We start from the raw sequence: 12230 nt of genomic DNA, 5'->3' as shown, positions 1-12230 counted from the left end.
GGGTTTAACAAGGTTCTTCTGTGGTCATTCGTGTGGTAAGAGTAGGGGGAAAAGCAATCAAAACAAGCACACATTTCTGACCTCATAGAAGCCAATGGAGTAGGCAGAATATGCAGAATATGAGGATTCAATTTATTTATATTTTTTTTGTGAATATATCTATACACAGGAGGAGGATTTAGGAGGAGAAAGGAGCACGATTGTGCTACTGTATGAATTGCAAGTTGCCATATAAGTACCATATACAAATAAACTCTGAAAGTGTAATCTGTTTTTTAAGTGTCATCCTATAAAGTTTCTTTTTCTGATTCTTTTTTCTGTTGAAATTAACACTTTGTAAAAATGGCCAGTCCACTATAATAATGTAACTTATTAAGTATCCAACTGGGCATTATACCCAGAGAGCAGTCAAGTATTTGTTCCACTGAATTTTATGAAGCATTTTGGCAGTTTCTGCAACATTTACAGCCAACAAAATGCTCACATTACCGGCACAGTAATACAATAATTATTCATACGTGCTGGAATATGTCCATAACAGTACATTTTCCCTGTTCTCTATTTCCTTTAAATAGAAAGGGAATAGTTCTAGTAATCTGTAAGTAAACACAGATCTTTGAATGAATTGCAGCTGCTGGGAGAGGTGTAGGAAAATTATATCATACTCTTCATTATCAGAACAGTGGGGCATTTATCACTTCAACATTTGGCCCACTGTTTCCAGCTAGTTATGTGTCTTAAGGTAAGAATTGGCACATTTTCAGTAATTTAAGGGCCTTTTCTGGATTTTCTTATTTCAGAAGAGAAAATGGCTAAATTAGATTAATTCTATTATTGCATTTATATGTAGCTTTCACTTACTGTGTTCTTGTTGTCAATAAAGTTTTGTCCTATTCAAGTTTGTGTTTAGCTGTTCAAGTACTATTTTACTTTTTGTGTGTTTTAGGGTTTACCTGGGCCTATAGGTGAACTGGGGCCAAAAGGTGCTCGGGTAAGTGATTTTTTTCTACTTGTGTGCATAGAACATTAGATCGGCTGCTTAGCTATACATAATACTTTTTTCACAAAGCCCCGGGTTCCTGACTTCTGTGATTTACATGTATAGTGTGCTCTGCCTTTTTTTGGTGTAACTGTATGCCCTGTTTTTGTGCATGTGTATACAGTATATACATATTTATTATGGGAAAATTGAAAATAAGTCATTAACAACTTTACATTTGGAAAAAAAATATGTATTTTACAATACTTTCTTAAACATTAAGCTAAAACGTTATCCAATAGCAAGAAAAGTGTGCTTTACACACACTTTTTATGGTTTTTGCACATTATTTTCTGGAAATTTTCTGGGAAGTGTTTAAAAATCATTTCAGCCATCTTGTCCAACATATGTACATTTTATATATGGGTGTGGCTGACACCCTTCATAGGGTGGAATATATGATCTAGAATACAACATTGCAGTGAAAAATAATATTTACATAACAATACGTACCATATGTACTTCTATATTATTACAGTAAAGTATACATTCCTCTTTTGACCATGATCCCACCACAACCTCACTGAGAGCTCTGTGCTATACCACTGGCTGATTCGCCATCACTATTGGATATCATTTGTTTTGCTGTATTATGAAAGCTGTGACTGAAGCTTCTACTGTAATCTCCCCAAGGCTCTTTTGGACCTCGGCATAACATGTTAACAGTCCAAAAGGGATAGTCTCTTGATTGTACCTCTAGTTCCAACAGAGGTGGTGGTCAAGAGGAAAATATATTTTTCCACTCATCCTGGTGTTCTTGGATGAGACCAAGGAATCTTCCCTGTTCCTCAGAATTGTGGACAGAAGCCACTGAATATCATTTTGCTTAGTTGGCTAATATAATCTGCGTGAAAATCCAGAGCACTCAAATACAATGGCAAGCCCTTCCAATTCACTTCATTTATTTTCCTGCACAGTTGGAATTTTCCCTTTAAATGTTGCATGACTGTACTGCAGGAAAATCAGTGGTCGTGGTGTTAAAGCCTCAGACAGGAAGTGCTGCCTAGATTAGACCAAATCCACCATGATCATTAGCAAGATGCACAGTTCTTTCATTATTCACAAATGCATTTTCCACCTACAGTATATGCTTGTTGTTTAAATGCACTTTGGCAATATAAACAGAACACCAGCTCCTTGCTCTACGTTGTAAAAAAGTAAAAAATAAAAATCCTAACTCTTGGTGAAATTAACAGACCTGTCCTTATCAATTTTGTTCCTCATCAAAATTTTGCCTAGTTTCCACTGAAAGCTTTATTGCTGTAATGTCCATGTGAGTAATGCTTTCAGTGGCCTTTCCCATTGGCAAATTGCCATGAAGATGAGTGGCATTCTCCCTGTATAAGACGTACATGGGCAGGTGAAGGCGTCAGAACATCTGGAACAGCTGTAGTGTGCTGTAGTGAGGATGACGCATCGAGTACACACTGGAATTGCTGTTGAGCAAAGAGATGCCACGTTTTTATTGATGAACCATGACAGATCCTTCATCCATATTTTTTGCCCTTGTGAATTTTCTGTCTACAAAAGCATGTACTCATGGTTGGAAAGTGTACTGTGCTCTGAATTCTGTGCATGTGCTCTCTAGTACTCCAGCAAATCATCCTGGCTGCAGTCACTGCCAGCAGTTGTTAAATCAACTGTTGTCAGTATTTGTTTCTCCTCCATTCCACAGGAAATGCGTCCCTCTCTTTCTCCACAGCAGACTTTCCTCTTCATATGACTCCAAAATGCTTAAATACCTAAAAAAAAAACAGCACTGTAACTTTGAATTGTAGCTCTCTGACTTGTCTTCTCCTAAGAAACTATGCCGTAATGTGCTGTGGTAGCAAAGCCTCCGTTAAGAAGTTTATCAGCTTCGATAGGTTGCCCCAGCCCTTGTCCAGTGGAATTTCCTGTTTAAACTTACCCCAAGGACCTCTCTTCAGAAGGGCCTCTCCTGATCTCCCGATGCTCTAGCTCTAATTCCCTTCCCCAGCCTGGTCTCAGTTTGAACAAGCCTCAATTTTGTTATAAATGTTATACATATTTTCTGTTTGCTTGTTTTTTGTTCTGTATTTCCTTTCTTTTTTTCCCCTTCATGTTTTAACCAGCTTTTGTCACCCACCCAAGCAGCGCGTTTGGATACGTCATTGATCCCTGGTGTGAGGGTATGTGCCCTTGGACTACATCGTGGAAGCCAGCACCATGCAGTCCATGGGCATATACACTTGCCTCAAGGCTTAGTTCTTCATGGAGACCAGCGCCCTGCTCTCAGAGGACACGCCCAGCAGTGGATTGAGCAACACAGGGGCCAGGGCACTCCTGAAGTCTTACGCTGTGAAACCTCACGCCTCTGCTCTTCCCCACTCTCTGCAGGGCTTCATAGGAATCCCGGGGCTTTTTGGCTTACCTGGGCCTGATGGCGAGAGAGTGAGTCAGATTCATTTATTTAGCCATTCCTTACTAACAACATTGCTTACATATATGGTCAACGGCGCCATGACATGATTATTTTACTAGATTTACTGCAGTCCATTGTGGGAGGTGCATGATTGGTGTAAAACTATGTCCCTCCCACCCAGTGGGGTTTGAACATCAAACTTTGCAAACACTAAGCATTCGCTGGCCTACAAAATACAATGTGCCTGCTGTGCCAAAGAGCCAGATCCCCTTCAAGGAGCCCTTATCACAGTCTTCCCAGGCTTTTATTATCCCCAAAGGATAGTGACATCATCATCCGTAGTGAATTAATGTACACAGAGCTCCCCTAAACCAACACAAATGCCAATCAGATTACAGTCACGGTCTCTTTGTTCATATCCTGTAGACTAAGCATTTTTAATTTCAATGCTATCTAATCACACTGAGTGACATTGTGTCTTTGTCTCTTCTCTTTTGCCATGCATGTTTTAGGGCATTCCTGGAGTTCCAGGGAAGAGGGGCAAGATGGGTAGGCCGGTAAAGTTTTCTCTCAACATACTTTATAGATTAATATCTGACCATTAATATTTCACTGTTTTTTAATTCTCTCTTTGATCTGAACATTAATCAATTAATGTGAGTGCAAACTGAAGACTGATTAGTCTCCTCTGATGAGCCCGTAGACGCTAGTGGTAGTAGTGTAGCTGTCTGCGTGGCCTTCCATGGCTTCATGTGCGGTAGAGGCCCCTAACACATGCCACAAAGCTGCGATTAATGCAAGAGCCGATGACATGAGTCACTGTTTGAATGTTTTCCAGCGTTTCTCTCTTCATCCAAGAAGATGGCTACCCGTGTTGAATGAGTATAAACACATTTTCACCAGTAGAGCGGGGATCATAGTCAGCTGGGCCCTCTTCATGGGTCGGCTGTCAGTGAGGCTTTAGCACAAAGGTTTGAGTGCTTCATTCTATAGTGAACACTTTCAATTAAAGGGTCATTTTAAGGTTATGCAGTATATGGCATGCATAGATGTGATGAGAAATTCCTCTATTGAAACAGGCTCATTATACATTATTTTAGAACTGCAGCATTGCAGAACTTCTTTAATTCTTTTGAACATAATTACTGAGCCTGGAGCCAACTTCTGAATGTGTTTCAATTCAAATGTGAATATAGATTATGGCTTACGCAAAACAACTGAGGTCATCATTTGTTTTTTTAACTCTGAAAGAAAAAGAGCAGTGCTATGAAAACACGTCTTCGTTTCCAAACGTGGCTGGTCGTTTTTTTATGAGCTTTTCTTTCGGTGCGATTTTCCATGATGTGGTGGTGGTTTTATAAGTGATTCTCAGACACTGTGCTAAGGTGTGTGGAAATGATCCATGGTTTAGTATTGGCAACGTGACTACAGGCTCCCAAAGAGACAGGGATCGCCTATAATGGAGAAGATTCATACAATAGTCTCTTTCTCCAAGATATCTTCCTCAAAGAGAAGGAAGAAAAAGTGGAGTCTGAAGGGGCCAGTTGGCAGAGGCTTTGTTTAATGGACATGGTATTTTTTATACCCCTTCCTCTCTGACAGGGGCTGATTTAGTTTAAAATAGGAAAAAAAGATTCTGTGGGCCAGGAGGGAAATTCAATCCTATTTTTGGATGAGGGCTCAGTTGGATGGAAGGGGGCCAGTACTCTCTTTGTCTCGCTGGCCCTCTGTTCTCTGCTAACTTCCAAGCAGGCTACGGTGCAACATCCAGGCCCCGCCCCATGCATGCTGGCTCCGCCCACTCAGCACAGGCTTTTCTCATGTAGACAGCGGGAAGTGGAACTGAAGTCATTTCTTAGTCTGTTAAAGAGCAAACATCTTGTGCAATTAACAAAGTAATAAAATAGTTGTTGCGTATTTATTACGTGTTTCAAACCGAAAGAATAGCTGATTATTCATGTGCTTAATTATGATCATTATTATATTAATCTTATTATAACTCCAGGATTTATAACTCCAGTAATTTTTACTATAGCATGTCTAATGTTATAAAGTCAGTTAAAAAAGACTTGCAAGGCAAAAACATTAGCAACTATTCATTATTTTAACCCTAAATTCATATTTCACATCTAGCCAATTAGTCTGTTTTGTGTGCATATTTCCCACATTGTAATTTTCATGTACAGAAAGGTCCCAATCATTTCCATATTATTTATGCTTTTTGCACAAACATTGCACACTCATTGTGAAACATTGCATTTCAAAATGTTATCTAGCAAAGGCAAGTGAGTTCTATTTCTTAACGAGTCAGATGGCATGTTGTGTACACTGTAGCTTGGTCTTCTGCCAATTGCTGCAGTCAATACCTGTGAATAATTAAGTCTGGTTAAGGATATTGTGTGAGAGTCTCATTTCATCAGAGCTGCCAGCCATTTGAATATTTTATCTACAATTTAATTTTACCCCATCTATACTGGGTTTTTGTATATGTCCTCTTAGAGGCCTATACTGCGCCCTGCTTCTGGTGTGCTAATCACATATGAAAAAAATCTGTTATTACTTACTGTAACTATGGCTTCAAAAATGCCTACATGGCACAAGCAGACTGACACCAGGGCTCTGCGCTAACATTTTTCCAAGGGGCACATGCGCTCCTAAGTTGAAACATTTAGGAGCACACTAATGCATCCCAGTTAGTCAATGTCGATTATTTTTCCAGTTGACAGTGAATGCTCCTAATATGGGAGCGCTGTAGAGCTCTGCCTGACACAGTCAGTGACACATTTTCTCTTACAGTGTGGTTCTGCCTGTTGGCTGTTTACTGTGCCTGGTGCTGTTATATGGTGTTGAAAGTGATTGATATTATCATTATTAATTCTAGGAGTATTGCTTTTTTTGCTGTGTTGCCAGTGTCAGTTGGAGGTAATATCAGAATGCAGAGTTGCATAGAAGTGTTTATCTCTGTGTGTAGTGCCTCAGGCTGCTTCCTGGGGCTGGAGAAAGAGAAGCAGTCTCAGGTAATGGTAACCTTGTCTTTGTAAACACTGAATAATGGAAGATCGTGATTAATAAATAAGTAAGGAGATAAGACAAAGACTCCGATATAAGAGTAGGATTCTTATTAATGTGAGTACTTAGCAACTTTCTCAGTGTTAAATTAAATGACTGCATTCATGTGAGTCCTGTATGGTCTAGTAGATGTACAAGCACTCTGTAATGGTTGATTTTACTCTGAACATTTTGCTGTGTTGGCTCTGTTCTCACAAGAGCATCAATTCATTTGACTACATGAGAATAACAAACCTACACTTTGCTGTCTTTCCTATGGAACAAGGAGGAATCCTTCTGTGGTCACATGTGGTGGAAAAAATAAAGAGGATTTTGTTTTTGTCTACGTAACAGTGTTTTCCACTTGTGTGTGATGTTACTGAGGCCAACTTTGGCCCATGGACAACATGTATTTGGTCGGCCCATGTGGGTTTTGGCAAGTAATAAGGAAAAGGCCCAGACTGTCTAGGGACGTCTTAAGTGACTGACACTTTGGGAGGGATTTGTATTCTTCTCCTAGCCCAGAAAATGTATTAGACTTTTTATTATTTTTTTTTTTTTGTTAATTTCTTTTTTTTTTTCATTTGGTACTCAACGTGAGCCTGCACATCTCCAATTCCTGTGCTAATTTTTAATATTCAGTAATCTGCAAACTCAGCTACGTTCATGTGTGAAACCCACTGCTAAGTATCTCAGCAAACACCCCTGTTTCTGGAAGGCATGTAAAATTAGTAGCTTGTTTGTCTTACTGGTGGAGTTCGTTTCAGATTCTTATTATTTTCCACCTGCTTTTTTAGTGCTGTACTGGATATCAGATATTTGATGTGTCCTGGGAGAGAATATGAAACAAAAGACGAGGCACATCATTTGAAGTAAAAGCGGAAGAGCATAGGGAACACAAATCTCATTCGTTGTGCTCAGGATCCAGATGATGGATATCTCAGGACGAGGCCCTTTTCACCTCACCGCTTCCTCCCATGACGTGTCCGTGCAGACCTGACACCATGACCCACATCCGCTCATCTCCCCATGGCTCATCATCCAAGCAGCCTGCCCCTACCCTGCTCCACCACCACCCACCCCCTCCTTTCACCAAGCACTCCGGCCCCACCATCTGGCCCCGTCTGACTCAGCATATACACAGAGGCCTCATACAGGCAGCCAGCCAACAAAGTGATGGTCGCCTCCTCCAGGCCCCTCTCTGCTCTTTCTGAGAAGGCGAGTGGCTGACGTGGGGGTTTTCCCAACAGGGTCCTCCTACTGCTCTGGATTGTAAATTACAGGAAAAAACAGAGGGATAAAAAGCTGGAAATCCTTGAGAAGTAGAGCCAGCCCCCTTTCTGCTCCTTATGAAGCTTTTGGAAGTCTGGGAGTGAGCGGTGAAAAACAAAAAATCGCTGAGCGCAGGCCTCCAGATCCGGACACAGTGCAGCCGTGTCTGAGTCACGCTGAATGGAAAGAGTGATCTGTAGTTAGTCACCCCTCCCCCTTCTCTTTGTCTTTTTGTTTCTATTTCTATCCATTCTCTCTGTCTATCTCTAAGTGGTGTGCATTATGAGAAATGGCTGCTCAGGAGAGTTTAAGCTGCACAGGGAGCAGCATGACCCTGGAAAGAGAGCTTTCTCTGAGGCCCAGCAAACACAAATGAGGAGGCTTATTGCTCTGTACAGTACTGCCTGCCTTGACAGGTCACTCCAGAGGTAGTTGCAAGGCCTACAGTATAGGGTCCTATGTGGGAGGATGATGTGTCCCCCATCACACACATGGCCTAACAGTGTCTGCAGTTCAATCTCATCCCTTACTTACTGTCAACGTCTGACTGACTCTAAATGTCCACAGAGAAGCAGGAATTTGTCCTCAGTTGACATTGTTCACTTTCAACACCTTTGAATTCCTCGGGCTCTTTTTTCAGTCCTTTGCTGCACAGCTGTTCATTTTAATTTTGGACATGACCTGAAGGTCGTCTTGGCTCGGGAATATCCTCTTCTATGTACAGACAAACAAAGCCACCTTTGCTATGGCAACATGGGTTCCTTTGGAAAATGTGACTTTGGACAATAGGTGGGTAACTCGAGTTTAAGCATGATTACTCCACTCGCTGCCCTTGTCAGTCCAGGCTGCAGCCCCCAGGAGCCCCCTGTGGTTTTGCCTGGTCCTGATGTCAGCTGTACCACTGCAGGATATTTTCAGGACCTTTCTTTGCAATGCCGTGACATGGCTTCCTCCAGCTCATCCAGTCACTTGAGGTCAGCAGCAAGCAGATCAAAGGGGTTCTCAATCAATGCGGTGACAGGTTTGGTCTTCCTGGAACCATTTTAGCCTTGTGAAAATGGTATATTTTACAACTCAATTTTCTGTTGGCCTGCTAAAAGCACCTCAGCTGGTGTGCTCATGGATAATGAAGAACAAATTGTAGGGTGATCACCACATTTTTCAAACCCAATTTTGAACAGTGTGATAAACCTGCTATAAACCTGACATCATTGTCAAGATGTAAACCATTAAATGTGTTTCTTGCTAGACATATTGTTTGTGTTCAACATGGCCAGTCACATTGACTAGGGCTTTTTGGCAAAAGGATCTTTTTTCCAAATGTTCTCGTTTCATATTGCAGTCATTATACTATGGGATTCTCTGTTCCCCTAAACTGTTCCCGTGCAAACATTAGTCATGAATAATTCTCACTGTCAAAATTATCTTTATTCTGTCATCTCCATGTCTGATTTTCCATTCAGTTTCTTGGCCATAAAGTTTCACCCTCATTGGTCATGTAGATCTGTTTAGACCATCGGGCTGCATTCACAGGAAATCGTCTATATGGCGTGAGTGCTGTCTTTGGCAGAGACAAGCACACATTCGGCTTAGTTTAATCACTTCTCTTGAACTCCAAAGACACCTAGGATCATTCTACAAGGGAACAAAAACTTAAGGAAGGTGTTTGGTTTAAAATACCAATTTGTTTCTTTGAACAAAACATAACTATAAGAAAACATGGGTTGGGGCAAACTTAGAAAAACAACAAAGCAAATGAATGTCTTGTATGTCTGTAAAATGAATCGCTTTAGCTAAGGTTCATTTCAGAATAATCTTGTGTGCCCTTTAAGGTCTCTTCCCATTGCCCTATTTGAGATTTTGTTCTAGAAGCTGCTGCCCCATGAGAGTTTCATTCTGGGCTATCGGTTTCGAATACTGGCCCTGAAGACTATTGTATTCTCATACGCTAGATATTTGTGACAGTGATTGAAGCTTATCAGGGACGGTACAAGTGGAACAAAAGATATAAAAGAAAGGTTTGTGCATACTGAGCTTTATATAATGTAACAGTAAACCAAAGCAAAAGGCCTCTGTCAGCAGATCACAGCCACTGGTTAGGGTTCCTGCCAATGAGCTTGGAAAGACTGTGCTTTGGAATTTCCTGCTGGTCTGGCAGGAATGAAGATCTCGCTTGTTTCTGGGGTTTCTTCTCTGTAGTGTGTTCTCTTACACTTTTCCCCTAACCTTTGTAAAGTTGTAGCACGGCAGGTATCACTCCAGTACACATAGAGACATGTAGACATACATTTGCATACTCACTCTAAGACAGTAGAAGCACACAATCTCACTTGCACACACACGTAAGCAAATGCACACATATGCTGTCATAAAAACACACATGCACAAAAACACATTCTCCCACTCGCTCACTTATAATGTAGCCAAATAGGTAAGCACAATCAAACACGCACATTTACTCAGACTGTACACACATAAAAAATGCTTTCATGCAGAGAAACAGAGATGATCAATTATCTTAAGAGTTCTATAACTGTTTCACTGTTGAAAAAACTCTTGTTACATGATAGGTTGAGGTTGAGTTTTCCGTAGTAGTCCAGCCCTGTGGTTAATTTATTTGCAGTGAAAGACGTAACTACAGTGTTTGAGTTAATTTAACAGAAAACCACTTCATTGCTCTTACCACTATGTTATTGCAGGTCTTCATATTTTATACTTCATAACAAGCCACTTAAGCAGAACATGTATGCTTCCTTTACAGTATCACTGTCACCGCAAGCCGATCCCTTTAACTTAGGTACATGCAGTGAAAAAGTGATAATGGCTTTATTTTGCTCTGCAGTTCCAGAACTCATGTAATTATATTATTATATTATTATATAAAACACAGTCATTAAAACAATAAAAATAACACACACACATATATATATATATATATATATATATATATATATATATATATATATATATATATACATATATATATATCAACATGTGCCAAAATATGTATTCATGTATTCATGTACCTATGGAAAGACTCAAATTTTGGTTTATTTGGTTTGTTCTTCCTTGACTGAAAAACTCCTCTCATGGTGATAGTTCATGTTTCGGTCACATTAAACTGAGAGTCCTGGTTTTGGCATTGTAAAAATAATCCAGCCAAGTCTAGCTTTTGAATGCTTTGAAGCTACAAAAGTAGTACAAGTGTGGTGTGCATGGTGACTGTTTCCTTGCCTTGCTTTGGAGTATTTCCTCCTTAACTGATCTGGGGATTAGAAAGGACACCCATTGTTTTTTTGTTTTTGTTTTTTTTTTTTAATTTAAAGTGAAATCATTCTTTCAAAACACATCACACACATTGTGCTGATGTTTGATTTCTGTCCCGCATTCCAAATGACTGCTCCTTTTAGTTTGTTTTCAATAGATTTTTAACTCAATAATAGATGACGGTATTGACTTATTTGCAAGATATTAATCCAAATATTTATATGCCTGAAAACAGATGCATATAACATTGTAAGTGGACTAGTTTAGTTCAATAAGATAAAAATGGACATTCCTATTAGTCAAAGCCGCACTACTACACCTCAGTGAATTAAAAGTGCACGTCAAATATTTTATCTACTGTTTTAACAAGTGACAGTGCTGAAATTGATATGGTGGTATTCAGGGGTCCTAAACTTCACCTCTTAGCTTCTTCTCATCTTAACAAATTCATCCCGCTCCAATGCTTGTGCCTGTGCCAGGTCAGGGGGTGATAATAACACGTGTTGGCAGGGCACAGGAAGCTGGCATCAGAGAGGCAGGCAGTGTTGAAAAGCCAGTCTCCCTGCTATTGCGAGAGGCTTCACACAGCCACAATTCCCCGTCCCCTGGGAGACTGTGGTCAGCTCAATCACTTGATCACGGTTCCCCTGTCTGGCACATTCAGCTCTGGCGTCTGTGTATCTGCTTAACACGAGCACAGTAGCACATGGGCACTGTGTGGAAGATAATGGATATCACATTTGTGCTGCATGGGTGGCAGGATTTGGAAACCTCTCCCATTTGTCACAGTGTTCCTGCATGAGTCTTGGGAGTGGGGAGGGATATTACACACCAGCACTTATGTGGTGCGCCTGGAGAAGTTCACTGCCCAGATGGGTGCTATATTTCAGCAACATCCTGTGGTCTGAGGAAATATGGTTGTTGGCCATGTCTATAATTGTAGTCTGATATTGACTACGCCACATAATTGCTACTGGTGGGCACAGGTGGAAGAAGGCTTGGCAAGGCTGTATTTAAACACCAGGGGGTGGTTGTACCAGCTATCTATAATTTTTTATTACCTAGATATTAAGCAAAGGCAAAAAACCACATAATCCTAGATTGCCTTTTTTGCTTCACATCGCTAATTCACGAACAGACGGCTGGCTCACAGCTGACATTGAGTCTTCAGTAGTAGCTGTGTGCCAGTGCCCTCCTCTGCTGAGAAATGTTTTTAAAGAC

General features: G+C 40.6%; 1 protein-coding gene across 3 annotated transcripts in view; it reads left to right on the top strand.

The window, feature by feature from the left end:
- Positions 1-12230, top strand: part of col27a1b (collagen, type XXVII, alpha 1b) — a 107199-nt gene that overhangs the window by 46026 nt on the left and 48943 nt on the right. For all 3 annotated transcript variants that reach the window (XR_004762384.1, XM_035392130.1, XM_035392131.1), the window contains exons 10-12: positions 947-991; positions 3398-3451; positions 3935-3979. Coding sequence is in view for 2 of the 3 variants with exons in the window: in XM_035392130.1 (XP_035248021.1) it covers positions 947-991; positions 3398-3451; positions 3935-3979 (144 nt within the window). In the remaining variant the exon portion in view is untranslated. The remainder of the gene's footprint in view (positions 1-946; positions 992-3397; positions 3452-3934; positions 3980-12230) is intronic.

Source organism: Anguilla anguilla, chromosome 14 (assembly GCF_013347855.1).
Source record: "Anguilla anguilla isolate fAngAng1 chromosome 14, fAngAng1.pri, whole genome shotgun sequence".
Lineage (NCBI taxonomy): Eukaryota > Metazoa > Chordata > Actinopteri > Anguilliformes > Anguillidae > Anguilla > Anguilla anguilla.
This window is presented reverse-complemented; position numbering and strand designations above follow the sequence as displayed.